A 14,231-nucleotide genomic window follows, 5' to 3' on the forward strand; every position below is an offset into this window, starting at 1 on the left:
GCATTTATGTGGCCTAATGTAAATGGAACAGTTTTAAACAAATCAGACAGCTATCGGATCAGAGACAACACATGAAGTGACCAGGGGTAAAAAGCCCCAGAGAAAACACATGAAGTGACCAGGGGTAAAAAGCCCCAGAGAAAACACATGAAGTGACCAGGGGTAAAAAGGCCCTATGATCTTGAATAAACACCCAACAGCCCATAGCGGTCACCGTGTAAAAACTCTACCTTGTGTTTCTCCAGTTGCTCTGTAATCTCCGTCAACGAGCTCCCCTTTTCCTCCTCAGCCTTCCCATCAGAGAGAAAGCTGTAAGCATAGAAAAAAAATAATTTACATTAACACGCTTGAAAAGTTCAAATACATAACATTTACAGTATAATACTACCATCGAGGCTTCTAGTGTCAGTTTATTAAGAGCAAAGTCCTGAAGATGTTACTGGATCCACACCTCACGTTCACGTGGCCTACCTTGCCTCTCCAGGTTTGAGGACCGAGTCATCCAGGGCTCCTTCTATGAGGCGCGACTGCAGCAGGGAGATTTCCTCCCGGTGGTTCTCCTCGCTGGCTCGGAGCCGCTGCTCGAAGTAGACGCGCAGGTTCTCCAGCTCTGCCTCGTTCTGCTCCTGGAGCTCCCGCCGCTGCTGCGAGAAGTCCTGCTTCAGCCGCTCGATGTCATCAACACGTGACGTGCGTGACAGCAACTGCTCCTTCAGCTCTAATAGAGGAGAAAGGCACAGGAGATGGAGGGGGAGGGGGTTTACTTTTAGCCAAAGCTTTCAAACCTGATTCGATAACACAGTATGTTCTGGTACCTCCTAGTTCCTGCCTGCTGGTCCTCATGCTCTCCAGCTGAGACCAGAGGTTTGTGATCTCCTGCTCGGAGCTAACCTTCTGTGCCTCTTGTTCTGTTAGCAGACGGTCCACCTGAAACAAACAGAACCAGGTCACACAGTTAGGAGTTTAGTTCAAAAGGCATGTTCATGCACATATTTTCAAGCGTTCGTTGGTCGCTTTACCTCTCGTTTCAGCCGTTTCTCGTTTTCTTCCAGCTCTTGCCTGCGAGCCTGCCGCTCCTCTAGCACCACCTTGTGGCTAGCAACCAGTTCTTCAACAGCACCTAAAAAAAAAAAATGTAAAAAAAAACCACATGACGTGCTTCAACATCATGCTCGTTACACAGTGTGGACCTTTATATCGTTACTAATATATATAGTAAACAGTAGGGATTCAGTTTGCTTGATTCTGAAGACCACTCACGGGCAGCGGAGTCACGGTCAGACCAAGCCTGATTCAGATCCGACTCCAGATGTTTGACTTCGTCCTCTTTAGACCGCTGGAGCTCCTCGAGCTTGTGCATCATCTCAGACAAACGTTCCTCTGCTTTGTTCAGGGCTGCCTGAAGCTCAGAATGCTCGTTTTTGGAGTCTTCTAACCACTGGGCCTTTGCATCCTGCATGAAGTAATAAAGATTTTTTTTTTGTGTGTGTAAGACACCTAAATTAATATAGAGCAGATTTTTAAAAGCCCACATGACTTTACCTCTGTTCTACTAGACTGCTGTTGCTCCAGCGAGGCCCGTTCTTCTGAAACGCGCTTTTCCCAGACGCAGTTCAGATCATCTTTAGGAAAGAAATGACGCCGCAGACACGGCGATGTATTAGTTACAGGAAAAATGAATAAAAGTGCATCGCTCACTACACACCGAATTATTTTCTGCCCTCACCGATGGCCAGCTGGAGTTGGAGCTCAGCTCGTTTCTCCTGCTCCCTGCTCTGCTCACGGAGCTTCTCGATCTCAAACTGCTGTCGTGTTTGGAGCATGGCGCTCTCCTGAGCCCACTTCTCCCTCAGACTGGCCTGTAGCTCGCTCAGCGCCGCCTCCTTCTCCTTCTGCAGGTTGGATTGCATGAGCTCCAGCTGCGCCGTGTGCATATTGGTCAGGCTCAGACGGAGAGCCTCCAGCTCCAGAGAGTGCTGCGCCTGAGTACGAACGCAAAGCGGCTCATCGTTACGGATTGTTAAGTGTTAAGAGTCGTAACGGAAACTGAATCAAATGAAGATGTTAATACGGTGTGTGTTTTGCACCGACCCGGATTTGCGACAGTTCTGCCTGATGTGCAGCCTCCATGCTGTCTCTGAGCTCCTCGGAGAGCTCGGCCTTCAGACGCTCGAGTTCTTCTCTCTGCTGAACCTCCAGCTCAACCACCTCCCTCTCATGCTCTCGCTCATGCACCTACATGGAACAAGATTCGAGGATTACAGCCAAAGAGAAGAGAAGAGAAGAGAAGAGAAAATCCCAATAAATAATAAATCCCAATAAAAAAAAAAAAAGACCTGTTTAATTAAAGTGATCTGCTTCTTCTGCTCCTCTTCCAGGTTGGAGCGTAGCACAGAGAGCTCGTTCTCTAATCGCTTGCTCCACTCTAGCGCCTGAAATAAAGGGGAAAAAAAACGGTCGATCCGTTAAAACGATCCACTTCTGATCACCTCGAGGCTGCAGATTCTGAAGCGGTTTTCATTTACGTCCTGTTGATGTTTCTCCTCCAATCCCTTCTTCTCCTCTTCACGCTCGCTCAGCTCCTTCTGCAGAGCGTTCTCCTTCTCCATGAGCTCTTCCTCTGCCTTCTCTCTGGCTTCCTTCATCTTCTCGAGGTCCACGACTTTCACCTGAAGCTGGAGCTGGAAGCGATCGATTTAAAACGTAAATGCTTACTTTAATATTTTACGCTGTAATTAAAACGAATGGTTTGAAATTGAAAGAAAACAAAAAACTATTTAATTGAAAGCAATTCATAAAAAAAAAAAAAAAATCAGAAATGTAAAAAAATCCACACCTCAAAGTTCTCCAGTTCTGTTTCCAGAACCTTTTCCATGCTCTTGTTCTGTTGGTCCAGCGCCTGCAGTCGCTTCTCCAAAGCAGCTTTCTCTGCAGAACCTTGACGCAACGCCTCCTCGACGTTATTCAGGTTTTCTTTAAGACACCTCAGCTTAGACTCCAGATCCGCTCTGACCATCTCCAGCCTCTGCACGTTCTCCACTCTGTCCTCCACCTCCGCTCGGAGCTGCCGGATCTCCTTGTAGGCGGAGTCCATCTGAAGGGTTTTTTCTTCTAGCAGCACAGATGTGGTTTGGTTCTTTTCCCTTTGGTTCTCCAACTGGGCAATGAGCTGGTCCCTCTGAGCCTGCAGTGAGGAGAGCTGCTGCCCGAACAGGTCCTGGATTTCACAGCTAACAGAGTCTTCAGCCATCTTCTGCTCCTGAATGTCTTGGACCAGCTTCTCTTGGTGTTTGAGCTGGAGAACCAGCTTGACCTTGTCCTCCTTCAGGTCCTTCAGAAGATCCTCGATAGGAGGACTCTTACCATCAAGTTCCATGTTGGATGGAAGCTGCTCTCGCTCATTCTGGCTTTCCATGGAGCAGAGTTTGTTCTTCAGATTGTCCTGCTCATGGATGTTCTCGTTAAGGAGCTCTTCGCATCGGAGCCTCTTGTCTCGTTCGGTCTCCAGCTCCCACTTTGCTTCCTCCAGTTCCTCCGATGCTTTACTCCATCTCTCCCGTGCCTCGTTTAACTCTTCAGCAGAGCGGAACACTTCTTCCTGAAGAACATCTAGTTGTCTCTGTTTCTCTTCCAGCTGCTCGGTGAGGTCTTTGCACTGTTGGATCATAAGCTCCTTGCACAGATCAACACTTTGGTTCAGACCAGTTGAGGTTGTATTGAAGCTCTGTAACTGAGCCTGGGTGAAGGACATGCCATCTAGTCCAGATAGTTGATCTTCTGGGATAGTGTTATTAGCATCAGAATCAAGGTGAATCAAAAATCTTGATTCATCTTCAAACTCTAACGTGGAGACTGTAGAGTTCTCCATAATTCCGTGTTCAAGACTTTGTTCCATCCACGAGCTTTCACACTGCACAGCAGTTGTCAAGTACCTCTCCATCAAGTCATCAGTGACTGAGGCATTCACACATGGAATACCTTCAGGAGAACCTTCAGGAGAACCTTCAGGAGAACCTTCAGGAATCGTCTTCTGACTGTGGTGTCCTTCAGATGTTTGGATCCAGGTGCTACATGTATCAAGCTCTGAAGATTCACCGTGCAGATCATGTTTTTGGGCTTGGTCTAGCAGTTCCTGAATACATCTGACTTCCTCAGAATGTTCCTCTCTGAGACGTTTGAGCGCAGCCTCGTGCACTTCGCCTAACTGCGCTACATTCAGCATCCGCTCTTCCTCCAGGGTCTGGAGACGCAGCTCACAGTTGGCAATTTCGGTGTCAAATTTGGAGCGAAGCTGCTTGGAGGCTTCTTCTTCTTCCCAAAGCCTGCTTTGAAGTTCTTGCACCAGCCCGTCTAGACGCGCCACGTCCTGGTTGAGTCTCTCTTTCTCTGCTTTGTGCTGCTGCACCTCACGCGCTTGTTTCTCCGCACGCTCGAGCTCATCCTGAACCGCCTGTAACCGAGCCTCCATCTCGACCTTCTCGAGCTCAAATTTCAAAACCATCTCCTGCAGGTTCTTGGCACGTTCCTGCACAAGCTTGCTGTTCTGTCGCTCTTCGTCCAGCTCGCGTTTTAACCTCCGAATCAGATCGCTGCTCGAATCGAGGTTGTTCTCTGAGCTCGTATTGATCCCGCCCAGGATTTCGCCGTGGTGGCTCAAGCTTGCTTTGAGGTGCTCCGTGTTATTTGACGCAAAAGCGCTCTGGAGCTGAAAGAGGGAACCCTCCATGACCGTTAGCTTCTGTTGGAGAGACGTGATCTCGGTTTCCTTCTGAGCCAAGAGGATCTGTTGATCATTACTCCTCTAGAAGAGAAAGGAAAAGTTTAAACCTTGATACAACACCATTCATTCATTCATTCACTCATCTTCTACCGCTTATCCGAACTACCTCAGGTCACGGGGAGCCTGTGCCTATCTCAGGCGTCATTGGGCATCAAGGCAGGATACACTCTGGACGGCGTGCCAACCCATCACAGGGCGCACACACACACACACACACACACACATTTACTCACACACTATGGACAATTTTCCAGAGATGCCAATCAACCTACCATGCATGTCTTTGGACCAGTGGAGGAAACCGGAGTACCCGGAGGAAACCCCCGAGGCACGGGGAGAATATGCAAACTCCACACACACAAGGCGGAGGTGGGAATCGAACCCCGACCCTGGAGGTGTGAGGCGAACGTGCTAACCACTAACCACTAACCGATACAACACTAATATAAGAATATAACTAGTGTACTAATAAAAACGTATTTTTGTGGTACGTCTTATGAGATGAAGAGCTTCACCTGCAGAGAGTGCTCGATTTGTAGCTGCCTGTGGGTTTGAGATAGATCCAACCATCCCACACTTTTACTACGCAGGTACTCTTTAGCCTGGGAAGAAAAAAAAAAAAAAAAAAAAAAAAAAAGTGTCTTAGTTTAATTTTCTCATGAAACATCTTGAGTGCTGTAATTTGTCCTAGACGTCCCTACGTCGGTGTCTGAACTGATTAAATAGCTGAACAAACACAAATCCCCACAGCCAAGCTCCAACATCTACTCAAGAAGAGTGGAGCTGATTATAACAGCAAACTCAGGGGGAAATTATCTGTAAAAGGACGTTCAACACACACACACACACACACACACACACAGGTACGACAGACGGGGTGTACAAACTAAAGCACGATAAGTTTTAGCGAATCCCCTTTACGTAGGAACACATTCCACGGCTGTGTAGCTGAAGCCCAAAATAAACATGCTGTATGGTTGAGATTTCTCACCTGCTGTAGTTGCTGCTGCAGCTCCTGTATCTGCCCCGTCAGCTGCTGAGCTTCCAGCTGCACCTGGTCTCGACTCGATAGCGCCACCTGCAGGTTCGCGCTGAGCTGTGAAATTATCTCGTTACGCTTCTCCACTGCTGCGTGTAACTGCTAAAAGACATCGACAAGTAACAGCATTAATCATCTCTAAACATCACCTTTCCAAAATGAGCACTAAAAAAAAAATTATTTTCACTACATTCTGAATTATAGCAAATTTGTTCTCAAATTGTTTTGCCCCCCTCATAATTTTTAATTATACGTCACTAATCGCTTATTTGCCTGTCAGTTACTAAATATATTCACCTTTAGTTGGTCTTTGCTTGTGTGTGTGACTACAAATTCTCCTAAAAGGTCTTCTCTCGTATCGGGCTGATGTGCTGCCATTCTGTCCACAGGAAGTGAGCTCTGATCCTGCGAGTCTGTTTGGATCGTCTCTTCCTGAGGCCGTGCAGATTCTGTCTCTTCCTCAAGCTCCTCCTTGCTGTCCTGTACATGAGCATGCTCAGGTTGGTAGGCCTCGTGTGCTGAATGGTCATTTGTCTGGACTGTCTGGCCCTTCTTCTTCATAGTCTTCTTCACAGCACTTGCACTGCTGCCTTTTGCCCGTTGCTGTCTAAAGTGCGCGAGCTGCGGGTTAAAGAGCAGGTAGAAAATGAAGTGCGCCAGGAAATGGAAGCAAAATCTCAACTTGCTTCTTTATGGATGCAAAGCTGCCAAACAAAATATTGCTTTCGTCAGGATGTCCAAATAAATTTTTCAGATGTACAACAAGCAACAGAAAGAATACAATGAGGCAAAATTACATAATTTTTAAAAGACAAAAATGACCACAATCCTGCCCTCTTGATTTAATAAAGGCTGAAGTTCACCTTAAGATAGCTGATGTAAAGTAATGGCTGTCTAAAATAAACTCATGTCTTTCAGGTCCTGTGTCCAGGACTGGCCTTTGAAATTTTCCTGTGTCTGGTCAGAGCACTGCCTTACTTGAGATATCACTGTAGTAATTGGTCGAAACGAAAAATAGGTAGAAAAAAAAAAACAGTAAAAGAAAAATCTTCATAACTGGTCCTATATTTGGGGGAAATTCCTTATTGTGTAGACGTATCGGGTTACAACGCACAACTCGTCGTACGGTCGATCTCTCCACAGCTTTCTTAAGCAGCTTACTCCAGATTAAAGCACATCCCTGAACATATAAATGTCCCAGCGCACACACAGAGCCATGCAATACTGCAGTGTTAATCATGGAGCACAATTATCCCATCAAAGGTCTAAGAATCCACATCTCGAAAGCAATCAAGACTCAATCAATCAACATTTAACACACCCTGTGCATTCGCCTGACATGACGGTCACTAATTCGCTGCATGAATCAACAGTCTGGAATAAAAGGAAATCAGCCCGTCTTCGATCTCGCTAGCATTTCTATGTACCTATTTTTCTTATCACGGATACTGAAGCAGTTGGTTTCTACAATAAGAAGTCCAGAATAACCCACATTTGTTAACAGCAAATAATCTCATCTGGATGCCCAGAAAAATAAAACTTTCACTGTTGTCTTTTTATTATATTTAAAGACAGAGCTGCTTTGGGTCCTTACAGTGGTCGAGCTTTCAGAACCAGGCAACTGTTGTCTAAATTTTCATTCCAACCAAGCAGAAGCCACACCTGTGATTCCACCTGTTTAATCAGTTGTTCATGGCTTTTAGTAGACTCTGGTGTGTCTTCTGCTTGGTTGGAATGAAAACCTGCCCTTTGTGGATAAGATTGGACACCGCTGATCTAAGGCTTTATATATAAACTTTTGTTAACACCATTGCTTAATCTAGTGTTGTTTTTATTATCTTTCTCTACATTATATCACTCTAAATTATTTGTTCAAGCGAATGAATAAAAGCAATCTAGTAATATACTTTAAGGCACTTTTAGATTGAATCATTGGTGGACCTGTGATGGGAATCGAACCCCTGACCTTCCGGTCAATAGTCCAACACCTTAAACACTAGGCTAGAGCCAGGGCAAAAGGTTCTGTCTGGAGGGGAGAAAGAAAAAAGGAAAGGAAAAGAAAAAAAAAGGGGGTGGGGGTGGAGAAGGGGGGGTTATATTGCAGGACAGGGGAGTGTTTTCTTCACTACTCACTCTATTTCACCTGATTTTTCCAAAAGCAACACTTTTAGATGGAATCATTGTTGGAAATAAGATGGGATTCGTACCAATGACCTTCTGGTCAATGGACCAACACCTTAACCACTAGGCTACACATCCCTCATTGTAAACATAACACATGTTTATAAGTTTATAAGTTTTCAGTCATCTTCATTAGTCACATTTATAACACATGACTACAATCAGGCTTTAATCAGTTTGCACACTTGCTCTGTAGGTTTACTTCGTGTTATAGCTAAAGCTTGAAGCTTTGCATGTTAATTAAAGTGTAAACAAACAAAAAACAATCAGTTAGCAAACGGCTAAGCTAACAAGCTAACCTGAGTTTTAGGTTACAAACCTTCGCTCTTCCGGCTTCTAATTTTCTTTGCCGTTCCTCTTGGTCCATCTTCTCAAAATTAAGACTTTCATAGATTCCGAGAAACTTTGCACAAGAGCGTGAACTATTTATAAAAACAACGTATTTTAACCACCTCCAACTTGAGAGAAATCACAACGGAATAACTGTCAGTGCATATTTCAACATGGCCGCCAACCACTTTAAGCCCCGCCCTTATGAGGTCGTGCGCGTCGAGTGGCCAATCAGAACACGCGGCAGGGAAAATGACAGCCAATCGGATGGTTACTTAAGCCACGCGCACCTGTGCCTTTATTCAGAAAGTTAGCAACGAAGCGGGAAAAAAAATAACCGAAAATATAATTACTGCTTGTTGTTTTAGACAAACGTTTACGACAAAGGTTTGTTACTTATTATACGATTAAAAATACACGTTCGCAATTCACTTTTTTTTCTAAGCTAAAGACACGCCCACAAGCCCAGCACGCGCGGGTACCAGCGCGCGAGCTTTAACGGTCAACTTTAAAGTTTTTAATATGAATTCTATTTTTGGGTATTTATTTATTTATTTATTTTAGTTCACAAAAATAATTTGTTTTTACATATAATCACATAAAACATGTCAAAAAATATTTATATTTATATATATTATATCATTTATATATATATATATATATATATATATATATATATATATATATATATATATATATATACACAAAAATATTTTTATGTATTATTATTTATTTATATAAAGGCACAAGTTACATTAAGTCTAAAATTAGAATATGTATTAATATGTATTAATAATGGGGTCACGGTGGCTTAGTGGTTAGCACGTTCGCCTCACACCTCCAGGTTTGGAGGTTCAATTCCCACCTCCACCTTGTGTGTGTGGAGTTTGCATGTTCTCCCCGTGCCTCGGGGGTTTCCTCCGGGTACTCCGGTTTCCTCCCCTGGTCCAAAGACATGCATGGTAGGTTGATTGGCATCTCTGGGAAATTGCCCCTAGTGTGTGATTGTGTGAGTGAATGAGTGTGTGTGTGTGAACCCTGCGATGGGTTGGCACTCCGTCCAGGGTGTATCCTGCCTTGATGCCCGATGACGCCTGAGATAGGCACAGGCTCCCCGTGACCCGAGGTAGTTTGGATAAGCGGTAGAAGATGAATGAATGAATGAATGAAGTCAAGTCAAGTCAAGTCAAGTCAAGTCAAGTCAAGTCAAGTCAAGAAGCTTTTATTGTCATTTCAACCATATATAGCTGTTGCAGTACATAGTGAAATGAGACAACGTTTCTCCAGGATCATGGTGCTACATAAAAACAAGGACAGGGCTAAAGATTTGTAAGTAGTCTTAGCCACATAAAGTGCAACTGTGCAACCTGGTGCAAACAGTGCAGGACAAGACAAACAAGACAGACAAGACAGTGCAGGACAAAAGACAGTGCAGGACAAAAGACAGTGCAGGACAAAAGACAGTGCAGGACAATGACAGTGCAGACACAAAGTTACAAGACAATACAAAAAGTACAAAAAATGCAGTACACAAAAGACAATAAATAGTAAACAGTCACAGAAACAGCTCCGACCGACCAGTGTTAATACTGTATGTGTTAATATAGTATGTGCGAAATGGCTGAGTGAATGTATTAATGAATGTATGTATGAATGAATGTTTTAATAACAGTTGATTGATCATTTAGCATGTACAATTTAACGTCTTCATAACACATTATAGCAGCTATAAACGGCAGTTCCCTCACCGGCGTATATTTTTTCTCTACGTTTGTCATAACTGAGTTACTGAGAATACCACAAAGCGAAAAATCCTTACTTACTTAAATCTTACTCTTTTCTCTAGTGTCGACACAAAAGACTTCAAAAATATTATATAAACATTCTACTGTCAGAGCTGCTATTATAGAAAATCAACACCTTCTGACCAATCAGCATCAAGCATCGTTTTCTTTTTTTCTGTTGTTCATATAAGGCTAATTTAAAAGCTTTAATGGGTGAAAATTAGTTGATATGTCCAACTGCCTGTTTTACATGCACATATTTGCTGGTTAATACACAGGTTTTTAACAAGCATATAACATTTTGCATTTAAAACCCTTGAAACAGGAATCTGTACACACAGAGCAGATCGTTCTAAAATCTCCCAGTGAATAAGTAAATAAAGCCAGACGTGTAACATGGTAACAGCAGGGTTGGGCAGAGGAACCAGATATGTTTCTGACAACCAAGAGAAAAGTCCACAGTAAACAATCACAGGTGGATAAACATGACTACTGATGATTAGATTTAGTTAGAAAAATGCAAATTGGACATAAAGAAAGTGTACAGAAACTTTTAAAGCAGGCGTAAGAGTTATTTCACTGCAATGGCTGACCCGATTGTTGACCAAATGACTCGTCTAAAATTAAAACTACTTGAAAAGGTGAGAGATTCATCTATTCATAATGGACTTTCACTAATAATTTAGCCTCCTATTTCTAAATTCTCCTAAATCTACAGTATTAACGCTGTTTATTATTCACTTATTAACAATTGTGCTAAACACTTTGCTCATCATTATCATGCTGTACAAAAATGATGAATGCCTTCTCTTCTCTTAGTATAAGAATAACGTTTGTTTGATTTTGAAATGACTTATAAACAGGATTCAACAATTGGGATGTAATTTAGACCTTGCAACTGAAATAAAAAAAACAAATCCACAACCATATTAATCCATCCAAAATGTCAGCATTTTACTGTTTACTGAATAACATTGTTAATATTTTTAGCATAGTATTAGCAAAAATGGATAATGTGGTTAACTACTGTAGCATCCACACTTACGAGATTAAGGCTTTGCTCTGAGAAATGTGTTTAAAATGTACTAACAAATTTATTTTCTTTGTGCTGCATTAGAGACTGGAGAATGAGAGAGCAGGTCATGATGAAAGGCCAGACTCTGCGTTTTCCACAAGTAATGCTACCTGTCAGTTTGTGAGAAACAGAACTGTGATTCTACAATATGAAATATTTTAAGTACCTATTTATTATTATTATTATGATAGTGTACTAGTGTACTATGATAGTGTATGTAGTGACTCCGATGACACAAACACAGTATCATAAATGTTTACTGTTTTCAAAAGGACTTTGCTTATAATGAATAGGGTAATACAATATTCACAGCTTCGACTGTTTTTGTTTTTTTTGACACAGGAAGTTATGATGGACGGAACGAAGCGCTCCACAGTGCTCTGAGACGCAAAAGAGACTTACTCCGGAGACTACGGGTACCGACATGATTTAACATCTCATAAGTTATCGAGCATACTGCAGTTTGTTATCATTAACCTTTACACCTTAGTGCTGTTGAATTCTGGATTCTGATTGATCAGAAGGTGTTGATTCATTTTCTATGACAGCATATTTGACTGCAATCGAGCACCAAATACTTCTTACATTATTAAAGACAGTTTGTTTCTATTCAGGAACAGCACATCTTAGATGAATTAGCAAGGCCTCAGACATGGGCTGGAACTCGCAGACATCATCCTAACGAATCTCCTGCCTCGCCGTCACCCCCAGTTTATATCTATCAGTCTCCGCCTGCTGCCCCACCACCAGCTCCTCCTCCAGCCCCACCTCCTGCCCCACAACCTCCCCGAATCATCCAACACACTGTGAGAGACTTGATTAATACCTTATACCGTAAATGTGTCGGCTACCTCTGAACCCATTTGATCCAGATCAAGAATTCTACTTTATTTATTTCTCAACACATTTTTCTTTCTCTGTAGGTTCCACATCCACCAGCCACCATTATTCAGCAGCTACCACAACAACAGCCACTTATTGCACAGATTCCACCAGTCCAACCTGCGCCCTACAGATCTGGAAGCATTAAAGAGGGTATTTTAATAGAAAGGATATTTTTCTTTCAAGATTTCTTTCAAGCTCTTTTGCTAGCAGTTTCTTATCAAACCTATTATAGAAATCTCCTTTAATCGCATTACACCTGGCTATTAAGTGTTAATTATAAGCCTCAGTCTAAGCCTTCTGATGTGATGTTGATTTTTAGACATGGTGGAGCTAATGCTCATGCAGAATGCCCAGATGCACCAGATCATCATGCACAACATGATGCTCAAGGCGCTTCCTCCAATGGCCGCTGGCACAAACGGGAGTCCTCCTGCAAGCCAGGTGACCGTTAATTTCTGATTTATTGTCTCAATACTAAAAAGCTGCCTGGGATGTTAACAGCTCAACTACGACATTCAGGGGAACTACATGAAAGCCAAAGGAGCTGTTCACCATCATCACCACTATGGGCCTCCGCCGCTTCCCCCTATAGGCTACTCAGCTTGGCCCTCAATGATGTCACCACAAAGGGAAGGGGGTTACCAGTCACCCGTTCAGCACATAACTGGCCCTGTAACTCTGCCTCCGCTTCACACGTACGTGTTAACACCGCCATTTTTCTTCCTTCTTAATTGAGCGTTAACTTACCCAGAATGCAATGAGTTTCTGAAGCAATTTCTTTTTAAAACATAAAGTAATGCTATTCTTTATTCTGTTAGTTAGCAAGTTAATTAATAAGCTTGCTAGTCAAAAAAACAGACATTTAATTATTTTTGATTTATAAAAGTGAAACGCTGAGAGAAGGACTGTTTATTGTCTACACCAATACATTTATGATCTATAAGAAGTATTAAAGCTCATGTCCACTCTTTTGTCCTTCTTTCACTGGATCCTAAAGCGCCACTGTTGATGGGCTGAAGACGAGATTTCCTCTCGGACTCTAAGGTGTGTTAAAGGTGTTGTTATTTATTTAATTTAATTAAAAATGATCATATTTATAAATTACCTCTGCACTGATTACCTCTCAGTTTTTTCCTCTTAGCATCCTGCACACATCTCAGGGTCTATGAAGAAGACAATGCACAAATAATTACATTCTTGGTAGAAATATATGCATCTTTAAATCAATAATAAAAATCTTTTGGACATGTTGGAAATTAAGTATTGATGTGGTTCTTATTTGTGCTCGGGCTGAATGAAATTTACACTGCTACTTAAACGAGAATATTAATATTATTATTAATAAATAAATAGCTGAATAGTTGAATAGTTGAACATCATTTAAACTACACGCATATATTTCTACAAGTAGTTTAAATAAAAAATAAAAAGGAAATGATATAAAATGATTTTTAAAATAGACAGTCATATATCTGTTATTTATTTTATCTATTAACTATTAAATCTGTTTTTTTGAGTTATATTATTAACTTTTTATTCTAACAGATGTCCTCCATTACATCAGTGCACTTATGCAACCCGGGATCTATTTACTGGTTTGTTTACTGGTGCCATTTTATTTTATTGCTATGCTTTGTGTATTCATTCATAATTTTATTTAATATTTATATCTTAGTGTTAGTTACTTAACAAATCATATATAGTATTTTTGTGGTTTTGTGGTTTTTGTATGAATATGTTTGTCAGTAAAGGATTAAGGAGTTTAAAAGATTTATATACAAAATTCAAAACTACAAACCTTCTAATCCATCAGAAGGTTTGTAGTTTTGAGTTTTGTACGTGATTAATAAATAAATGAGGATTTTATAAAGTGAAGATCTGGCAACCTGATGCCTGCGGCTAATCGAAATCCGAACTGTGTGGTTCCTAACACGGCAACTTGGCAACCTGAAGCCTGCGATATAAAGGGTAGCACGGCGCTGTTCGAGTCCTGAAATGTGACTCTGACTCATTGATTCCAATGAGTCTATTCCAAGAGCAGCTTCCACGCTGTATTTTTTTCCAAATCGTTTTCCAAACCACAATACAATAAATATGAAACATTAATATAAAAATAAACCCTGACTCACACATTAATATATCATAACCGAGAAGTAT

General features: G+C 41.9%; 2 protein-coding genes across 7 annotated transcripts in view; one reads left to right on the forward strand and one right to left on the reverse strand.

The window, feature by feature from the left end:
* pcnt (pericentrin) overlaps window positions 1-8,517 on the reverse strand; it is a 28,328-nt gene extending 19,811 nt beyond the window's left edge. For 5 of the 6 annotated variants that reach the window (XM_060868909.1, XM_060868907.1, XM_060868906.1 and 2 more), the window contains exons 1-15: window positions 8,320-8,517; window positions 6,117-6,440; window positions 5,772-5,921; window positions 5,296-5,382; window positions 2,837-4,801; window positions 2,526-2,681; window positions 2,337-2,432; window positions 2,092-2,235; window positions 1,727-1,982; window positions 1,543-1,622; window positions 1,261-1,453; window positions 1,020-1,120; window positions 816-927; window positions 472-718; window positions 231-309 (exon numbers count right to left, since the gene is read on the reverse strand). In XM_060868909.1, coding sequence (XP_060724892.1) covers window positions 231-309; window positions 472-718; window positions 816-927; window positions 1,020-1,120; window positions 1,261-1,453; window positions 1,543-1,622; window positions 1,727-1,982; window positions 2,092-2,235; window positions 2,337-2,432; window positions 2,526-2,681; window positions 2,837-4,801; window positions 5,296-5,382; window positions 5,772-5,921; window positions 6,117-6,440; window positions 8,320-8,367 — 4,038 coding nt within the window. In that variant the 5' untranslated portion in view covers window positions 8,368-8,517. The remainder of the gene's footprint in view (window positions 1-230; window positions 310-471; window positions 719-815; window positions 928-1,019; window positions 1,121-1,260; window positions 1,454-1,542; window positions 1,623-1,726; window positions 1,983-2,091; window positions 2,236-2,336; window positions 2,433-2,525; window positions 2,682-2,836; window positions 4,802-5,295; window positions 5,383-5,771; window positions 5,922-6,116; window positions 6,441-8,319) is intronic. The other variant, XM_060868910.1, reaches the window with a different exon arrangement.
* Window positions 8,518-10,609: 2,092 nt separating this feature from the next.
* Window positions 10,610-13,288, forward strand: zgc:112416 (uncharacterized protein LOC550509 homolog). The gene is made up of 9 exons (XM_060868912.1): window positions 10,610-10,755; window positions 11,232-11,289; window positions 11,532-11,605; window positions 11,804-11,995; window positions 12,113-12,224; window positions 12,394-12,515; window positions 12,594-12,769; window positions 13,072-13,118; window positions 13,216-13,288. Exons 1-8 carry the CDS (start codon window positions 10,699-10,701, stop codon window positions 13,115-13,117), a joined length of 837 nt encoding a protein of 278 aa, XP_060724895.1. The 5' UTR covers window positions 10,610-10,698; the 3' UTR covers window position 13,118; window positions 13,216-13,288.
* Window positions 13,289-14,231: the final 943 nt, after the last annotated feature.

This window comes from Tachysurus vachellii, chromosome 4 (genome assembly GCF_030014155.1).
Source record: "Tachysurus vachellii isolate PV-2020 chromosome 4, HZAU_Pvac_v1, whole genome shotgun sequence".
Classification (NCBI taxonomy): Eukaryota; Metazoa; Chordata; class Actinopteri; order Siluriformes; family Bagridae; genus Tachysurus; species Tachysurus vachellii.

What these genes read in the sequence shown, in the direction of transcription:
- zgc:112416 (XM_060868912.1), top strand. Translation starts at nt 10,699, where the DNA reads ATGGCTGACCCGATTGTTGACCAAATGACTCGTCTAAAATTAAAACTA. An exon ending in AATTAAAACTACTTGAAAAG is followed by an intron (nt 10,756 to 11,231) that starts GTGAGAGATTCA and finishes GTGCTGCATTAG; the next exon opens with AGACTGGAGAATGAGAGAGC. An exon ending in AGACTCTGCGTTTTCCACAA is followed by an intron (nt 11,290 to 11,531) that starts GTAATGCTACCT and finishes TTTTTGACACAG; the next exon opens with GAAGTTATGATGGACGGAAC.